Consider the following 20,826-nt stretch of genomic DNA (forward strand, 5'->3'; position numbering starts at 1 on the left):
AGCTCAGTTGAGTTGCTGCAATGAACTCATTCCTCTGAAATCTAATATAGATGCTTTGCATCCATGTGACCAAACCTCCAAAATTTCACAGCGTGGGAGCAACACACAACTTCGAAGTTCAAAATAAAATAATTCTCAAGGCTGGAAGGAAACCATCATGAGTAGAATTTGAGCCAATCCTATTAATACCAGATCACAAACCTACTTCACACACAGAAGATTTATCTCCTTTTAATCTGCCAAATCCTTCGTGTCTTCGTGTAATCTGTGTGAAAACTAACTGAATGCAGTATGGGCAGCCTCCAACCTGCCGGTATGAACATTGATTTCTCTAACTTCTGGTAATCTCTATCCCCTCACCCCTTCTCGAGGGCTCTGAAAGAGGGAAGGCTTAGATTGATCTTAGAGTCGGTTAAAAGGGTAGGCTGAGCAGACTCGATGGGCTGAATAGCCAAATCTCCTCTGTCTGACCGTGCTGTAATATTCTGCATTCTATGTTCTAGTTCTCTCCTGCACTCACCTTCATGGTTTTGTGAATTTTTTTCCCAACTGGAGCCAAAACTGGTATAATATTATGAGGGCAACACTCACAACACGCTGGAGGAACTCAGCAGGTCGGGCAGCATCTGTGGAAACGATGAGTCGACGTTTTGGGCCGGAACCCTTCGTCAGGACTGTAGAGGGAAGGGGCAGAGGCCCTATAAAGAAGGTAGGGGGAGGGTGGGAAGGAGAAGGCTGGTAGGTTCCAGGTGAAAAACCAGTAAGGGGAAAGATAAAGGGGTGGGGGAGGGGAGGCAGGGAGGGGATAGGCAGGAAAGGTGAAGAAGGAATAGGGGAAAACACAATGGGTAGTAGAAGGAGGTGGAACCATGAGGGAGGTGATAGGCAGCTGGGGGAGGGGGCAGAGTGAAATAGGGATAGGGGAAGGGAGGGGGAGGGAACTACTGGAAGTTGGAGAATTCTATGTTTATACCAAGGAGCTGGAGACTTATTATGAGGGCTTTGATTTGTTTGAGTTTACCATTGCTTTGCTTAATTTATTCCTTTCTATTTCAACTTGTAAAGCCAGGTTCTCATACACCTTAAGGAACCAAGGAGGATGAGGGTGACTTCGTCCAGCTCATCAGCGAAACAGCTGAATTTCTTCTCTCCAGTGTCTTTTCTTTCCTTTCCGAGGTGGCTGGGGCCCTGTGGGAGTCTGCCATCTGCGGCTGCGCTAAAACCGCAGTTCTTCACGGCCGAAGCTTCTGGCTCTCAGAGCTCGCCGGGCAGCCCGGCGTTTTCGATATCTCCAGGAGAAGCCACAGAGGCCGCTGCCCCCAGGGCTCGGCCCTGCACACGACCCAATTCCTCGCCGGTGTCGCGGACTGGAGCCTCGCAGGAGATTGGAACATCGAGGCGGCGGTGAACACCGCTGTTAAAATAAGCAGCGCTGCGCATTGTAAAACTGAAATAGTGAGCGGTGGGTTTCCCCTCGCGCCACGGCAGGGGTGATATCTCTCTCTCCCTCGTTAGTGAGAGAAAAAACCTGTCTGAGATGTAGATGGGCAGTAGTTTTTTTTTGATAAACTCTGGATCATGGTCTCTGAGGGTATTACTATTGCTTGTATGGGGGACGATGGGGGCTGATGCTTTTCCAAGTGGAGGGGAGGGTGGGATGAAGGGTCTCGGCCCAAAACATCAACTGTACCTCTTCCTATAGATGCTGCCTGGCCTGCTGCCTTCACCAGCAACTTTTATGTGTGTTGCTTGAAATTCCAGCATCTGCAGATTTTCTCATGTAACTGCAGATTTTCTCTTGTTTGAGGGTGGGAGGGTTGATGCTTTTGCTGGGAGGGGGCTTTGGGTTTCTAACATTTTCTATCATTCATTCTTTGGATTTTTTTCTCTCTGTTTCATGGATGTCTGTGAAGAGTAAGAATTTCAGGTTGCAAACTGTATACATTCTCTGACATTAAGAACCATTGAACCTTCTTTTTAGAGATGTTTTGCTAATTCCCGCTGAGTTAGTATGAAAAAAAACACAACCACATCTAAAAGGCAGTTCAGTTGTTTTATTTATTTTATAAATGGGCACAGCACAGATATATATAATAAAAAAAGGCAAAATCTTTTATTTTTAAAATCCTTTCTCATGGCCAGCAACTTGAAATAAAAGAGTTAACAAATTGGAAAGACACAGTTCTAGAAGTTCAAGAATGCTACGAGTCTACAAGGATTATATACAAGACAACCATGATTCATTTATGATATACTTCCTATTAAAAATATTTACATGCTTCTTCAAAAGGTGGAATCTAATAGCGCACACAATACAATTGTACAAATAATCAGAAGCTGATGTTCCAATCCCCATTTGGTTCCCATATGCTGCGCGGGGAACGTTGTTATACAGACGTCATTTAATTCACACAATAATGCATTAAAATTTGTACAGTTTTTTTTTAATCTATTTACATAATTTGTCAGAGGGCAAGGTTCAAAGTGTGCTACTTTTCCTCAGATTACACCTACCACCTGTTAAATATTTGTCGACAAGATCATGAATCTTCCAAACACAGCTTTGAGTATTTTCAGTTTCGATTGTTGAATACAGATCTCATTATTCACTGATCTGCCCCCCTCCAACACCCCCCCCACCACCTTCTCAGGAGGCCCACTCTTTCTTTTACCGTGGGTAGGAGCAGGTCCTGCAGGGCGCCAGTCTATTTTTGCAGATTGATTATTCTTGTCGAGGGCCACTGAGGTAGCCGTGACAACCATGTAATATAAACAAGACAGTAAGTGTATCCAGTGGGGAAACCTCTACAGCTCCCAGCTCTCTTAATGACTACGGCAGATTTCTTGCACAAAACTGAATCCTAATGAAAGGCATACACTTATCTACTCTTGATTGGCAAGTTCTCATCACTTTAATACTGTCATCCAGCTTAATGGGATTTTATTTTTTCGCGGTCAATGGTATGAAGCAGAAAACTACAAATTAAATGCGTCTGGTTTGTCTTCTTTCTCTCTCTCACCTCCTACACTCACAGTTGGGCACTTGCCATCAAGCCACAATTTCCAGGCCTCGTTATAACTTTCAAATTTTGCTCACTCACATTGTCCAATGGTTGTGAACTCATAGAAGGTAGGTTTGGATCATCCCTACTCCTGCCCCCATACATCGAACGTCAACTCAGACCACGAGAGGCCTGCGTCGGGCATTTTCATGCCTTACAAGGCGCAGATTGGAAGTCTGTGTGGGGCACCATTCCTCGCACAGACACTAGAGCAATGTGTGGTTAAGTGCCTTGCTCAAGGACACAAACACGCTGCCACAGCTGAGGTTCGAACTAGCGACCTTCAGGTCACTAGACGAACACCGTAACCGCTTGGCCACGTGCCCCCATAATGTGACTTCAAAAACAGAAGAAAGGGACAGGTTGGGTAGGCTAGGACTTTATTATTTGGAGCATAGAAAACTGAGGGGTGACCTTACAGTGGTATATAAAATCATGAGGGTTACAGATAAAATGAAGCGAAGAGGAACTAAAAACTGGAGGGCATAAGAATAGAGTGTGAGATGAAAGAGATAAAGGGGGCTTGAAGGGCAACATTCATGCAGAAGGGGGTGCATATAAGGAATGAGCTGCCAGAGGAAGTGGTCGAGGCAGGTACAATAACAAAATGTAAAAGATATTTGGGTAAGTACATGGACAGGAAATGTTTAGACACATATGGGCTGAAATAAGGCAAATGGGACTAGCTTGCTGGGCACTGTGGTCAGCATGGGTGAGTTGGGCCGAATGGCCTGGTTCCATTCTATGATTCTATAATGCCCCATCTAAGTGCTGAGCAAACAGAATAAGCAAGAGAGCCTGCAGGAGTAAATGACCAACGGTGGTAGAAGGGCTGGGAACATCAGTCCTCAATCTCATTGAGACGCAGAGCAATAAAAACTCCGCAGCGATGTGACAAGCAGAAATTATTTCACAGTAAGTATAGAGTAAAATGTATCAACTATTTCTTGCATGCCAGACAAAAGTTTTCTTCATCTTTACTTGTGGAGTTCGAAACACGGTCACGACCAATGCTATTCTGATGACAAAGTTTTGAAATTTGAAATTCAAAAGGCAGTAAGTTGTAGCTACAGTGGAAACAGGCACGGATGTTTTCATTTTGCTCTTTTTCCTCAGAGCAAATTTCACTTAATAGAACTGAATTTTATCGGACAGGTTTACGGACAGAGGTCGAGCAGCTTCAGACTTTTTTCGCTAGAGCACAGGAGAATGACGGGTGATCTTGCAGGGGTGTATAAATTTATGAAGGGCACTTAGAAGATCGTGTGAATACGCAGACTTTTTCCAGGTTGGGGAGTCAAGAACCAGAGGGCATCAGTTTAAGGTGAGAGGAAAGAGATTTAATAGGAACTTGAAGGGCAACTTCTTTGCCCAGAGGGTGGTCAGCACATGGAAAGAGCTGCCAGGGGACGTGGTTGAAGCAGGCACATTAACAACATGAAAAAGGTACTTGGGCAGGTACATGGACAGGGAAGGTTTAGTCCAGGGGTCTCCAACATTCTTTTATGTCATAGTGATCCATGGTCCTAACGGGACTAGCTTAGATATGGATCTTGGCCAAGATGGGCCAGTTGGACCATAGAGTTTTGTTCTTACACAGTATGACTTGTGATCATGACTCTAACTTGACACTGAGATGCTTCCCCTCTGGTCCTCTGTTTGCAGATAGTCCCAAGGCAACGTATAGCTCGTGAGAGGATATTGAAGCTTTGCAACTAATTTAGAAATTTATTATTCAGGAGCAGGATGAAATAGGATACTATAGATTCCTCACACTCTGTCCCCATATCATTTTTGGAGCCATTGGCTCCGGCTTTGGTGAAACCGTGACTCCTGCAGCTACCCAACAAATTCTGGTTGAATTGATCTTCTGAAGCAAAACTGATCAAACTTCAATAATTGAAGATGTTGAAGGACTTGACTTCCTATTCCTCACGTTCAGTATCAACTGGCTGGCGTATTGTTAGTGTCTCAGCCCAGCAAGCTCTCTTTCAACTCTGTGAAGGTCATAGTGAGATCTTCCAAATCCAATCTGTTCCTGATAAGTCGTTCAAGATTATCAAAGTAAAGGGCGTTGAGGCTGGCAGTCTGGTGTCATGAGCCAGGGCTCGGCTTTACTCAGTCTCCCAACATGAAAGGGCTACGGAAACACGTCCATGCCTTCACAAAAACCTTCATGCAAGAGATCAAGTGGTCAGGTCGAAGGTTCAGGAGCCTCAGGACTTGCAATACCTAGTTTAAGAACATTCTCAATCATCAGGATTTTTAACAAAGTGATTTTTGCACTCACTTGCCCATCCATTGAGATGATGATGATGATGATGCCCAACCAGTGATCTCACTAAGGACTCTTTTCTCGTTACTTAGTTACTATTAATTTATGTTTACATTTGCACAGTCTGTTGTCTTCCACACTGTGATTGATCTTTCATTGATCCTGTTATAGTTACTATTCTACAGATTTGCTGAGTATGCCCCCAGGAAAATGGATCTCAGGGTGACATACATGTACTTTGACAATAAAACTTACTTTGAAGGTCTCCAGTTGGTAGATGCCCACACTCATTAAATCTTGTTAGAAGCTGAAACAGAATTAAGCTAACAGGATGCTTTAGATGTTCTAACTAACATTCAAGTTTAGAAATATGTACTAAGAGAGAAAACCAATATAGAATTTAGATATTGTTGTTGGTAAACCATTATCTATTTTTAGCTCTGCAAAAAAAAATGCCCATAATAAGAGATTTAATTTGTAAAGAGAGAGGAAGAGATTCGAACCTTCCAATACATTGTGTTTGGATTAATTTACTCAGGTTAATCCATTACATCCAGAAGCAATCAGTCGAAGAAAGATGGGCTAACGAGAAAGGAAGCTTTTATCTCTAATTGAAACAAGAACAAGGTCTTCAACCATCTCACAGGCTCCATGAGATGATCCTGAATACAAAGCTACGAAAAAGCTCTCTCATAAATCACCTTTCACAGCCTTGGGACATTTGCTTGTAAATCATTTGATAATAAAGAGATTTTTGAATTTTTAACGTTGCAAACACAGCTGCCAATGTACAACACTGTTTCCACAATCAGTAACATATTAAAGAACAAATCATTGCTGAGAAATCCATCAGTAACGGTCTTACCAATAACACATTATAGTCAATCTCCGAAATCGACTTCAGTATTAATGAGGTTCAGGGGCAGAGTACAAATGGCGGTTTTTAGCTCATGGGTGGATTACTGAAACTTGCTAGGATAATATTTCAGGCAAAACCCATTTTAGTGACATTAACTGAAGTGTAAGTAAGTATTGACCGAAAGAAACCTAACCATCACGCAGAATGCGGGTGGAACTCAACAGGTCAAGTAGCATCTGTGGATGCAAATGGAGAGTCAGCATTTTGGGTCGAGACGCTTCACCAGGACTGACAGGATAAACCCTTTTGCTTTTTCTGAAACAGTAACAGTGCACTGTCGATGTCTCCCTGCACGGTGATAAAACATTTACAAGTAAATTGCCAAGATCGGAGAATAGCCCCACCATCAACTACCAGAGTGGCACATTTTCCGAATTATTTCCAGTAACTTTGGATGTCTTATGTCAAGTTGGTTCCAACTCACAATAACAGGACGGCACCCTGACATGCACACACACCCTGTTCACCTCAGAAGGCTTTTGACAAAGCTGCTGAACAAGCTATGAGCTCATGGTATTCCAGCATGGATAAAGCATTGGCAGATTGACAGGGAGCAAAGAGTAGGAATAAAGGGAGCGTTTTCTGGTTGGCTGTCAGTGACTAGTGGTGTTCCACATGGGCCTGTGTTGAGACTGATCCTTTTATTACGTTATATGTCAGTGATCTGGATGGTGGAATCGATGGCTTTGTTGCAAAGAGTGCAGGCGATACGAAGATCGGTGGAGGGATAGGTAGCTTTGAGAAAGTAGAGAGGCTACAGAAGGTCTTCGACAGATTAGGAGAATGGGCAAAGAAGTGGTAGACAGAGTACAATGTCAGGAAGTGTATCGAAGTGATGGGCCTTTCGAGAGACTTTGAGACTTTTTTTACCGTGCCCATGGTCTGTTCTTTATCAACTTACGGTATTGCTTTGCACTGTTGTAACTATATGTTATAATTATGTGGTTTTTGTCAGTTTTTCAGTCAGTTTGTCATGTGTTTCTGTGATATCATTCCGGAGAAACATTGTATCATTTCTTAGTGCATGCATTATTAAATGACAATAAAAGAGGACTGAGTGTCCTCATAATCTAATCTAATCTAATCTAATGCACTTTTGTAGAAGAAATTAAAGGGTTTGTTATCTTCTAAACGGAGAGAAAATACAGAAAACAAAGAGACTTGGGAGTCCTTGCAGCACACACAAAATGCTGGAGGAGCTCAGCAGGCCAGGCAGCATCTATGGAAAGGAGTAAACAGGCGACGTTTCAGGCAGAGACCCTTCACCAGGACTGGTGCAGGATTCCCTAAAGGTTAATTTGCAGCTTGAGTCTGAATGTTAGCATTCATTTCGAGAGGACTAAAATATAAAAGCAAGGATGTAATTTTGAGATTTTATAAAGCACTGTGGGGCCTCACTTCGGGAGTATTGTGAGCAGCTTTGGGCCCCTGCTGGTCACTGTTTCAGAGAGAATATTTCTCCAGGAGATAGATGAATGAGCGGAGATCTTATAGAGGTTTGCAAAATTGTGAGGGGTAGGGACAAGGTGAACGGATGCATTCTTTGCCCCTTCAGGTTGAGTGAGACTAGAACCAGAGGTCATACGTTTCGGGTGAAGGGGGAAATATTTAAGGGAAATCTGAAAAGGGGACTACTGTACTCTGAGGGAGGTGTGGGTGTGAAGCGAACTGACAGAAGTTACAGAGGTAACATTTATGCAAAGTTGGGACAGGTACGTGGGTGGGAGGGGTCTGGGTGCAGCTGGGTGGGGGTCTATGCTAGACTGGCATGGACCAGATGGGTTATAGGGTCTGTTTCTGTGCTGTAGTGCTCTGTGGCTCAATGTCATAGTGGGCCTGGATTAATACCCTTGTTCAACCTGTATTCTGTTTGAATTTACAGCCGTCCATCATGCACTAATATGGCTGCTGTCTAGTATTATGAGCAATGGCAATTCCAGGACGATATCTTGCAGGTTAACAGCATGATTAATAGGCCGGCAGCCACACCAAGCTGCTACAAATCACCGAGAAGATTTATTTCCGCTGGGGCTGCTGCAATTGGATCAGGAAGGCAACGGAAGTGATCTAATGTAACGCTTCTTCTTAAACTCCCCAGCACAGAACAGCCAGGATAAGGTTATTCTTTATCTTTGCTGTCCACTTAATCAAATCAGTCTTGACAGGTTGGCCTGACTGAGCTGATGATAAGTACCGCCAGTTTAATTCCTCCTGTAAGTGCAAAGCTTCACAAGAAACAACAGCCCTCTCTTTAATTGAAAGACTTCTCCAAAATATCTGTGGGTTTTCTTCTCAAATTCAACAAAACATTCAAGAGAGAAAACTAATGAATGATTGCCAAGGTTGGAACTTAATAACAAGATTATATGGCCCTGTGCATCATGGGTAAAAGCTCTCCCAGCCATTGAGCACATCTGGGAAAGCAGCATCCATCATCAGAGATCCTCACTGCTCGGGCCATGCTCTCGTCTCGCTGCTGCCATCAGGTAGAAGGTGCAGGAGCCTCAGGACTCGCACCAGCAGGTTCAAGAACAGTTACTACCCCTCAACCATCAGGCTCTTGCATAAAAGGGGATAACTACACTCATCTATTGAGATGTTCCCACAACCGATGATCTCACTTTAAGGACTCTTTATCTTGTTATTTCATGCTCTTGGTAATTATTACTATTTGCATTTGCACAGTTTGTTGTCTTCTGCACTCTGGTTGATCTTTCATTGATCCTGTTATAGTTACTATTCTATACATTTACTGAGTACGCCCGCAGGAAAATTAATCTCACGGTTGTATGTGGTGACATAAACACACACGGATAACAAAACTTACTTTGAACTCTGAAAATGGCAAAACGTCCCAAAGCCTTCTTAGGAATGTTATCAAACTGATGCACGGCCAAGTTTGGAGAGGTGGGGCAGATGGCAAGCAGGGAGGCATTTTCAAGGATCAATATAAAGTAAGAAAGAGGTAAGAAGGCAGTGAGGTCAATACAAAAGAATTGAAAAATTCGGGACCTTGACGGCGCATGCATGAGGTATATTGGAGTAGAGAGTCCTTCCAATAAGTTGAAAACAAGTATGAGCATTTTGAACTTGAGACACTGTCAGATTGAGAGAAAATGAAGGTTAATACATGGCGAACGGAATTTTCTGCAGGTTAGCTTGCGCGAGGCATATTTTGGTTGACCGAGTTTATGAAGGGTAGAAACAGGGAAACCCATCAGAAGGTCAAATTGTCAAGTCTTAGGTACCAAAGTCTCGTCTTTATTGGCAGTGGATTAAGCAAGGTCAGGCTTTGGCTACTTAATGGTTAAGTACCTTAACTAATATTCTAAAATTAAAAACCGTAATGTTCTTCAATATAAGGAATGATCTCGTACTAAATAGCCATCTGTTTATCTAAGTTGTTGGGTGAAGTTATCTGTACTGATCTGAACCTAACCCAATCACAGAGACCCATGCTGCTAACTTCCCATCGTATCCCATCTGTTTATATGTTGGATAAATTGCGATATAAAATCAGGCTGCAAGTTACATCCTCCATTCTCCAAGGATGGGGTTGCCTGATAAGGGTGGGACATAAAGCCCGAAATGGATCTGTTGGACCAAACATAAAGACTGACATGGATCTGCAGGGCCAAACGTAAAGACCGACATGGATCCGTATGGCCAAGCATAAAGACCAACATGAATCTTCACCTTGATGCTGAATTTAATTAAATTGTAATCCTGATGAATCAGTTAATAATTTTAATCTGACCTGAACTGATCAGGCTCATTTAAAGCCTCATAAAGGACATGTACACACTGGACAATATTAGGTACACCTGCTTGTTAATGCAAATAATTAATTGGCCAATCGTGTAGCAGCAACTCAATGCATAAAAGCATGCAGACATGGTCAAGAGGTTCAGTTGCTGTTCAGATCAAACATCAGAATGTGGGAAGAAATGTGATCTGAGTGTCTTTGTCAGTGGAATGATTGGGTTGCTTTGAGTAGCTCAGAAACCGATGGTCTCCTGGGATTTTCATGCACAGAAGCCTTTAGAGTTTACAGAGAATGGTGCAAAAATAAAAAAAAACTTCCAGTGAGTATCAGCCCAATGGGCAAAAACACCTTGTTGATGAAAGAGGTCAGAGGAGAACGGCCAGACTGGTTCAAGCTGACAGAAAGGTGACAGTAACTCAAATGACCACACGTTACAACAGTGGTGTGCAGAAGAGCAGCTCTGAACGCAGAACACGTTGATCCTTGAAGCAGATGGGCCACAGCAGCAGGACACAAGGAACGTACAGCCCCTGGCAGCTTTATTAGCTGCGGGAGGTACTAAATTAAGGTAGCCACTGAGTGCATATAATATTCATAAAGAATGTAAGTTTTCTCCCCAATATTACTCCACTTACATTTCAGTCACTCTCTCAGCAGGCTTGGAAGTATATCTTTAAATGAGTAAATTTTGAAGGAATATATTTTGAGTCTAAAGTCATGCAGTGACATCGACATGTCACTAGGGCAGAAACCGAACAGACTGCAGCAATAAAAACTTGCGGAGCGCTTACATAAAAGCCTACTTATGGGCTCTAAAATAATAATTATTATAGAGGGCAAAATGTAAAATTCATCTACCTTCCTACGTCAAGCCTCAGGAACAGCTCCTAGGAGGAACACTCAAGATAATTTAGGTTAACAGCCTTTATTCTGCATTTCGCTTTCTTGATTAAATACGAGGTTTTTATTGCGGGCCCTTGTGGCTAATCACATTGAGAGTGTAGTCTTCAGGTGAAAAAGGGTTTTGAGAGGAGCATGTAATTAGACCTGTGAGTACAGAATTAATTCTGTTCCATTTTATATTCATACATTCTGTCTTCTTTTCCCTTCCTTTATCATTATGAATTCCAAAGACCACCTTCATGATGAAAGCTGCCAACTTACCCAATGTTATTCTAATTACATATTATGACCATAAGACATAGGAGAAAAATTAGGCCATTCACCCCCATTGACTCTGCTCTGCCATTCATCCATAGCTGATTTATAATCCCTCTCAACCCCATTCTGCAGCTTTCTCCCCGTAACCTTTGACACCCTGACCAATCAAGAAGGGAACACAAACTAATCCACACAGAGGGATCAGAAGTGGAGGGGGTGAGCAATTTCAAGTTCTTGGGTGTCAAGATCTCTGAGGATCTAACCTGGTCCCAACATATCGATGCAGCTACAAAGAAGGAAGACAGTGACTATATTTCAATAGGAGTTTGAGGAGATTTAATTTGTCAACTAAAACACTCGAAACTTTGCAAATCCACCCTGGAGAGTGTTCTGACTGGCTGCATCACTGTCTGGTGGGGGGTGGGGTGGTGTGGGTTATTGCACAAAATCAAACTAAGTCGCAGAAACTTGTAAAATTGGTCAGCTCCATCTTGGATACCATCCAACACCATCTTCAAGGAGCCGTGACTTGGAAGGCGGCGTCCATCATTAAGGACCCCAGCCTGGTACTATCAGGTAGGAGGTGCAGAAGCCTGAAGGCACACACTCAGCGATTCAGGAACAGCTTCTTCCCCGCCGCTGATTTCACTTTAAATTTACCCAACGATTTGGCATCCACAGTTATCCGTGAAAATAAATTCCACATATTCTCCACACTCTGGCTAAAGAAATTCTTCCTTATCTCTCCTCTAAAGGGATGTCCTTGTATGTGCCTGAGCCCTCTGGTCCTAGACTCCCTCACTTTTGGAAACATTCTCTCCACATCTACTCTATCTAGGCCTTTCAATATTCGATAGGTTTCAGTGAGATGTTCCCCTCCCCACCCCACACCGTACTTCTAAATTACAGCAAATTACATCACCATAGGCTCCTCATACATTAACCCTTCTATTCCTGGATCATTCTCGTGAACCTCCTCTGGACCCTCTCTAACCCCTGCACTTTTTCTCTTAGATGAGGGGCCTAAAGCTGCTCACAGTACCTATCGACCAATGCCTATTCCCAGGAGTGATACCGCCAGGGAGTTTTCAACGGTAGGAACATGAAGACTATTTTTTCTTGCTTCTCTGTGGGAATGTGGACATCACTGGTCATGAGGGGAAGATGGCGGCGCGACAGCCGTGCGCACGGCCTTTCCGGTGATGAATATCTGTTATCTGTCAAGTAGGGGACCGTGCACAATCCTGATTTGATGGAGACAGACGTGAGAGTACAGAGGAACATCTGGAAAACTTCTGAAATGCCCGCTTCGCTGCCGCTGCTACTGTGTGGTAACCAGAATCTCTGGAGCAGAAGGCCCTGAATCCTCGGCTTTGCTTGTTTCAGCAGCCGGGGCGAGGTCGAAGGCACTCGGCAGAGGATGGTGCTCAGAAGGCTGTATCGGAGGGGCTGGTCAGAGGCTTAAAGTTTTCGGACGGACAGACTCAGTGTCGACTATGGTCGGCTGCTTCTAAGGCATCGGCAAGTTGACGGTGCCTGGAGGTTTATGGCAGGGAGTTTCTCCCTTTTGCCACCTGCTATCGGGGACTCGGGAGTTGATCGACTCGGGGACTTTGAGACTTTTCTTTACCGTGCCCATGGTTTGTTCTTCATCAAATTATGGTATTGCTTTCCACTGCTGTAACTATATGTGGTTCTGTCAGTGTTAGTCTTTGGTTTGTCCTGTTTTCTGTGATATCACTCTGGAGAAACATTGTATCATTTCTTAATGCATGTATGCATTTCTAAATGACAATCAAAGAGGACTGAGTGTTCTCATAACCTAATGTGACTATTTACTGCCCCAATTATTGTGGAACTGGGGTTGGGAGGGGGGCAGTTGAAACCAAGCTTGTTAATCAGTCTGGAGTTACACACATCAAAATTGCTGGTGAACGCAGCAGGCCAGGCAGCATCTCTAGGAAGAGGTACAGTCGACATTTCGGGCCGAGACCCTTCGTCAGGACTAACTGAAAGAAGAGCTAGTAAGAGATTTGAAAGTGGGAGGGAGAGGGGGAGATCCAAAATGATAGGAGAAGACAGGAGGGGGAGGGATGGAGCCAAGAGCTGGACAGGTGATTGGGAAAGGGGTTATGAAAGGATCATGGGACAGGAGGCCCAGGGAGAAAGAAAAGTGGGGGGGGGAAACCCAGAGGATGGGCAAGGGGTATAGTGAGAGGGACAGAGGGAGAAAAAGGAGAGAGAGAGAAAGAATGTGTGTATATAAATAAATAAATAACGGATGGGGTACGAGGGGGAGGTGGGGAGTTACATATGAGCCAGACCAAGAAAGGACAGCAGAATTCCTTTCCTGAAAGACTTTTATGACTAGCTGGCAGTTTCAAGTTACTGGCTTTTGACTCTTAATTAAGCAAATTGCATATTTAAGTATGGGGATGGACATTGACAACACATGGCTAATAATTTGGAAATATGGCAGGAATTCTAATTCCCAGCTAACAGTGATTAAAGTCAGCCGATCGTCTGCTTAAGGGGTAAAGTGAAATAGAGAAGACTGCAACTTCCCCCAGTAGGGACCAGGGTAATTTTTTTGAGAGAAAGTGCAATAAGTCTCCTGTTTCTTGTACCTTGGGGATGCAGCCTCTCCATCGTGTTCCCACTATTAATGAGCTCAGTAGCTCGATCCACATAATTTCACCCAAAGCGTTCCTTCTGGGGACGGTACCTAAAGAGAAGACAGTGTTGGAAATGCATCACGTCCATTCTTCATCAATGGAATGCACCGAAGTAAAGAAGGAAAACCTGACCATTGTATCGTGAAGAGCATGATGCGACCTTTGATCAGCAATGGAAAGAGCGAAGCCATAGCTATGTGCGTCTGAAATCTGAAACCAGACGTCTTTCTCCAAAGTATTGAACTTGCTTTGCCCCTTCCAGAAATTGACAGACCATCCAAAAGTTAATTTTGTTTCACTTTCCCAGCACTGAAATATTTAATTTCTCTTCCTAGATGCATGCCTGGGATAATCGGCTGGTTTCCAAATGTAGTATTAATCATTGACAGTGTGCAATCTTTAAACACCCAAAGTGTGGATGATTTTTTGGGCAGTGTACCCGCTCAACTGAGTGTACCCGGAACAAAATGAATTATATAGGAACACAAACAGGGGAAAACCTGTAGATACTGGCAGTACAAGCAACACACACAGAATGCTGGAGGAACTCAGCAGGTCAGGCAGCAGCTATGGAAAAGAGAAAACAGTCAATCGTTTCGTGCCGAGGCCCTTCCTTTCCAGTCCTGAAGTAGGGTCTTCAACCAAAAGGATTGACTGTTTACTCTTTTCCATAGATGCTGCCTGACCTGTTGAGTTCCCCCAGAATTCTGTGTGTGTTGCTTCTTATATCGGAAATCGGCCAAACATATTCTACAACAGGAAGAATCTTTGCCCTGTCACCTCCATCAGATAATGTAATTGACAAATATCAACAGATTATTACAAGGCTGACCCAGAGAGTTTCATTACATTCTCCTGGTTATCACTTCCATGGATGTATAAACATTTTTTTAGTGACGTTTACCAATTAAGTTACTTTCTGCCTGGTTGCTCACCCTATTCCCCAGGCAGGCTCTCTGGCACATTAGTCAACAGAGCCAGGGACTGTCCTGCTAGACAGATGTGGGCACAATTATTAAATAGTCCCAAAACCAGGTGTAGAGCCTGCAGAGTAATAGCATCAAAACAGCTACTACAGCAGCTGTAAACAAGATACTGAGCGAGGGCAAGGCGCAGCGAATGATACTGCTGCTTGACTTGGTCACCGCGGAGGGTGAACTGGAGGGAAAAGAATGAGGGGGGCAGGCATGGGTGGGTGGTGCGGAGTTTGTGTGTGTGAGAGAGAGAGAAATGAGGAAGAAAGGACATTAAAAATTAAGAGGGAAAGTGAAAGAAAGGACAATTGAGAGAAGGGAAGGAGAGAAGGCAAAGGGGGAAGGATTCCTGCTGCTGTCAATGGGCAGGATTAGCTGGAGAAAGGCTTCGGGACGTCATGGCAAATTGCCCACCTCTGCTCACACACAACTATTCCCAGCACTCTTCTTCCCAGTGGTTCATTCAGATTTATTCCATCCAACGTATCAGCGAATAGGAAATGTCCAGATCCATCAGTGATTGGGGAATGTCCGGATACATCAGTGAATGGGAAATGTTCTGACACATCAGTGAATGGGGAATGTCGGACACATCAGTGAATGGGAAATGTCCGGACACATCAGTGAATGGGAAATGTCCGGACACATCAGTGAATGGGAAATGTTGGGACGCATCAGTGATTGGGGAATTTCCGGACACGTCAGTGAATGGGGAATTTCCGGACACATCAGTGAATGGGAAATGTTCGGACACATCAGTAAATGGGAAATGTTCGGGCACATCAATGAATGGGAAATGTCCGGACACCGCACTACAGCTGAATGCCTACTTTTAGGGGAGTAGGTTCTGTTTTCCGGTGTTGCCTATAGATCAAATCAAACCCTCCTCAATCTCCATCTGAATCACAGGTAGGAACAGCTCTTTCAAAACAAATTCTTTTCTTTATTCAATTTGACACAAACATACTGCATATTCATTCAAAAATTCAGCAACATTAACTTAAGGATATGTCTTGTCCCCTTCAAACCACAGCTATTCATTGGATATTAATACTTTGTCATTAAGCATTTTCAGTAAAGTAACTCTCTATAGACATCAGGGATTGATTGTCTATCTTCACTGGGCAATCAAACAGGAATCACCTCTTTCAGCATTTTCATTCAAGAACAGAAAAGTAACATTAACACAGTACCAAGCTGTGGCTCACAAGGAGTTCTGAAAGTGGGGGTGGGTGGGGGGGGGGGTGCAGAAAGTAGCCTTGGTAACAATGCAACTATTAGTTCGAATAAGGGAATGTAACATTCTGGGTGAGCAATGTGTATTAAGACCCATTCTTTTTGTTTGATATGCAAAGCTCCAGCATTTCTCAGTCGCCAAGACTACTCCCAGTGCTCTGCCCCCGTTCTATTGTGGTGCTGCAGTTGTCTAGAAGCAGTCGCTGTGCTTTGTGGTTTCTGGTCCCCCTACTACAGACACCACCCCACCCCCCTCCCCGCACCCCCGTGAGTCTTAGTTGGAACAATGACAGTAAATTCAACAATATGAGTGAAAAAGGCCAGCATTAAAACATCTCTCCGACTCGGCAGAACTTTGCTCAAGTGACATTTGGGATTATTATTCTTTTCTATGTACTTTTTTTTAAAGAGAATGATCAGTTTACAGTCCGAACAATTTGAGGCACTCTCGAATTGTTTATGCATAAAACTCCTCCTGCTTGTCGGGCTTTTGGTAAGCTATGCTCGCCTGCTTTGGCTCCTCCAACGTGTAGCTCCCCTCGTCCTTTTTCTTCATTCGGTAGATCAACAGCATGACCAGGAAGGCGGCGAAGAGGGCACCAACCACTCCCCCAACCACGACCGCTGTGCAAAAGGAAGCAGAACGTGTTAGCGACAGTGGCTGCGCGCACCGCGAGCAGCCGTGTTCCAGCTGGAGCAGTGTCACAGGTGAATGTAGATGGGTGTGTCAGTAAATTTGCAGATGCTGGAGTTGTGGATAGTGTAGATCAGCGGTCCCCAGCCACCGGGCCGCGGACCCGTACCGGGCCGCAGAGCATGTGCTACTGGGCCGCGAGGAAACGATATGAGTCAGCCGCGCCTTTCCTCATTCCCTGTCACACACTGTTGAACTTGAACATAGGGTTGCCAACTGTCCCGTATTAGCCGGGACATCCCGTATATTGGGCTAAATTGGTTTGTTCCATACGGGACCGCCCTTGACCTGTATTTCCCCCGCTAAGGTAGAGCGTTCCTATGAAACCTCTCGTGCCGAAATGGCGTAAAGCGAAGAAGCAATTACCATTAATTTATGTGGGAAAAATTTTTGAGCGTTCCCAGACCCAAAAAATAACCTACCAAATCATACCAAATAACACATAAAACCTAAAATAACACTAACATATAGTAAAAGCGGGAATGATATGATAAATACACAGCCTATATAAAATAGACCTAATGTATGTACAGTGTAGACGGGAAGATTAAGCCAAATCCAATTTGCGGGGCGGAAAAAAATTGGCAGGTACGTGCAGTGCACATCACACATGCGTACACAAGTGCCCGCGCAAGGCTTCATGGTCATGGTAGTCTTTTTGGGGTAAAGCGTCCCGGGATTTGACTGCTACTTTTGTCCCTTATCTGGGAGAGAGAAAGTTGGCAACCCTAACTGTAAAAGACATGTTGAGGTGAGTTTAACCCTACTTGAACACCACCACCCCCCCCCCCCACCGGACGGCCAGTCCGCAAGAATATTGTCAATATTAAACCGGTCTGCTGTGCAAAACAGATTGGGGACCCCTGGTGTAGAAGGCTGGCAAAGAATACAGTGCGATATACATCAGTTGCAGATGTGGGCTGAGAAATGGCAGATGCAGTTTAACCCAGATAAGTGCACCTCAGTAGGGCAAATGCAAGGAGACAGTACACTGTTAAGGGTAAGGTCCTTAACAGTGTTCCTGAGCAGAGAGATCTTGAGATTCAGGTTCATAACTCCTTGAAAGTGGCTACACAGGTCAATAGATGGTCAAGAAGGCTTATGGAATGTTTATTTTTATTAGTCGAGGCATTAAGTTCAACACTCAAGAGGTTATGTTGCAAATTTATAGAACTCTGGTTAGGCCACATCTAGAGTACTGTGTACAGTTCTGGTCACCCCTCTAGGGAAAGGACGTTGAAGCTTTGGAGAGGGTGCTGAAGAGGTGTACTAGGATGGTGCCTGGTTTAGAAGGCATGTGCTATCATGAATCTGTGGAATTCTCTGCCACGGGAAACAGTTGAGGCCAGTTCATTGGCTATATTTAAGAGGGAGTTAGATATGGCCCTTGTGACTAAAGGGATCAGGGGGATGGAGGGAAGGCTGGTACAGGGTTCTGAGTTGGATGATCAGCCATGATTATACTGAATGGCGGTGCAGGCTCGAAGGGCTTAATGGCCTACTCCTGCACCTATTTTCTATATTTCTATGTTTCTATAAACTTGGGTCGTTTTCTCTGGAGGGCTGGAGACTGAGGAGAGATCTGACAAAGGTTTAAAGGATAAGGAGAATATGCCTATGAAGGTGCTCAGTCATCCAGGTCATTGTATATCAAGCAGTGGTAAATCCAGGCAACTGGACTTGCTGTGCTGTCTGGAAGACATTTTGCTACTCACCCGAGGAGTTTCTTCAGTTCTGATCCATGGTGGGTAGTTTTCCAGTTTATAAACTCTGTGAGTTGTTTAAAGGTATTGCAATCACATGAGGGTCATTAAGAGTTGTAGAGGTAATGAGAGGGTCATTAGTCTTATCTTTGCATGAATGGAGGTGTAAACTGTTGTGGAGATGCCAGGGTAGAATCTATCAACCTCTGCCTTAAATATACATAAAGACTTAGCCTCCATGGCTCCCTGTGGCAAAGAATTCCACAGATTCACCACTCATCCTCATCTCTGTTCTAAAGTGACACCCCCTATCCTGAGTCCGCTCATCTTCAACACTCCCAACGTGGCGGATGTCCTCTCCACATTCACTCTATCGAGGCCTCTCAGCATTCGATAGGTTTCAATGAGGTCACCCCTCATTCATCTGAACTCTAGCAAATACAGGCCCAGAGCCATCAAATGCTCTGCATATGACAAGCACCCACACATATTTTTCTCACCCCTTATGGGTGGAGTATGTGTGTTTTTCCCTCAATCTCTGGTCCTCTTCCAGATGCCTGGGAGCTTGAGGGTTTGGTGCAGTATCCTTGCTGTTTCTAGTAGCGCTGTGCTCTGGACCGAGATCTCAGATGTTCTTCCTGGGATTTGTTAGAGCCACTCTCCCAGTCAAGGTGTCACAGCTCCCAGTTCTCCTATCACCACCGGGATTACTCTGGTTTTGACCTTCCACATCCTTTCCATCTGCTCTTTCAATCCCTGGTATTTCTCCAGCTTCTCACATTCTTCCTTCCTGATGTTACTGTCATTCAGGATTGCCACATCTGTTACTATTGCTTTCTTCTGTTCCTTGTCTAGTATTACTGTCTGGTTGGTTGGCCAGTACCTGCTTATCAGTCTGTATTTGGAAGGCCCACAGGATCTGAGCTCTGATGTTCTCCACTATCTTCTCGGGTGTTTCCCATTTGGACTTGGGAGAGTCCAATCTATACCCAGCGCAGATGTTCCTGTAACAATTCCTGCAGCTTGGTTGTGCTGTTCAGTGTCTGCTGTCCCTGCCTGCATCTTGCACCCTGCTACCACGTGCTGGATGGTTTCAGCAGATTCCTTGCACAGTCTGCATCTTGGGTCTTGTCTGGTGTGATAGACCCCTGATTCTATTGCTCTTTTGTTCAGTACCTGTCCTTGTGCAGCCATGAGCAACGCCTCGGCGCTGTCCCTCAGCCCTGCCATTTCCAGCCGTTGGTTGGACTTTGTTGCCACCTCTGATACCTGGTGATGGGACATCTCGTGCAGTGACTTGTCCTGCCATGGTCTCTGGTCCTCTGACTCTGCTTCACCCACTTCCAATTCCATATCCCTGCCTGCTGTTGGGATATTCTCCTAGCAGGTCATCCTTAGGGACCATTATCCTGATATTCTCATGGATGTTTCGCACTTCTTCCAGTAATGTGGCCTTGACACTTCCAAATCCCCGTCCTCCTTTATTCCGGCAGGTTTACATTTGCTGGATGTTGGACTTTGAGTGGAATCCTCTATGTATTAGAAACATAGAAATCTACAGCACATTACAGGCCCTTCGGCCCACAACGTTGTGCCGACCTTGTAACCCTCTCTAGAAACTGCCTAGAATTTCCCTACAGCATAGCCCTCTATTTTACTAAATTCCATGTACCCCCCTAAGAGTCTCTTAAAAGACCCTATTGTATCCACATCTACCACCATCACCGGCAGTGCATTCCACATACTCCCCACTCTCTGTGTCAAAAATTTACCTCTGACACCCACTCGTACCAAGCATCTTAAAACTATGCCCCCTTGCGTTAGCCATTTCAGCCCTGGGAAAAAGCCTCTGGCTATCCACACAATCAATGCCTCTTGTCATCTTATACACCTAAATTGTTAGTATTGTTAGTAGTTTCCGGGTCTTGATATCAACGGCTTCCAGTTCGTTCCTTGGCCTGCACACTGCTGTGGTTGGGTATCTCATTACCGGTAGGGTGAATGTGTTGATGGCTCTGATCTTGTTCTTCCCATTCAGCTGGCTTTTTAGGACCTGCCTGGCTCTTTGGAGGCACTTGGATGTTGCAGGTGTAAGAGGTTTCTTCTTTTATGTTACTGCGTATGTTAATCGAAATGGCTTCTTTGTTATGTTAAATGCTGAGAAGGTTCTCTCACTGCAGTTTGTTTGGGTTATCTTATTGATAAGAGAGCGAATGAACCAATGGGCGTCCATGTTATTCTTTTTTGGGGTGACGTGCTGTCTCATATGGCTGGGAAGCAGGGGTTTTGGCGGGGAGTTGGAGGAGAGACCGGGTGGACGATGGACGTGCTGGGAGTGCTCTGGGCGATCACTTTGGGTGG

The 20,826-nt window shown here is 44.5% G+C and overlaps 1 protein-coding gene across 1 annotated transcript in view; it reads right to left on the minus strand.

The window, feature by feature from the left end:
* Positions 1–2,045: 2,045 nt before the first annotated feature.
* LOC134339072 (syndecan-3-like) overlaps positions 2,046–20,826 on the minus strand; it is a 320,468-nt gene continuing 301,687 nt past the window's right edge. The window contains exon 5 of the mRNA XM_063035371.1: positions 2,046–16,692. Within this exon, the coding sequence (XP_062891441.1) occupies positions 16,526–16,692 (167 nt within the window). The 3' untranslated portion in view covers positions 2,046–16,525. The remainder of the gene's footprint in view (positions 16,693–20,826) is intronic.

This window comes from Mobula hypostoma, chromosome 28 (genome assembly GCF_963921235.1).
Source record: "Mobula hypostoma chromosome 28, sMobHyp1.1, whole genome shotgun sequence".
In the NCBI taxonomy this organism is placed as follows: domain Eukaryota; kingdom Metazoa; phylum Chordata; class Chondrichthyes; order Myliobatiformes; family Myliobatidae; genus Mobula; species Mobula hypostoma.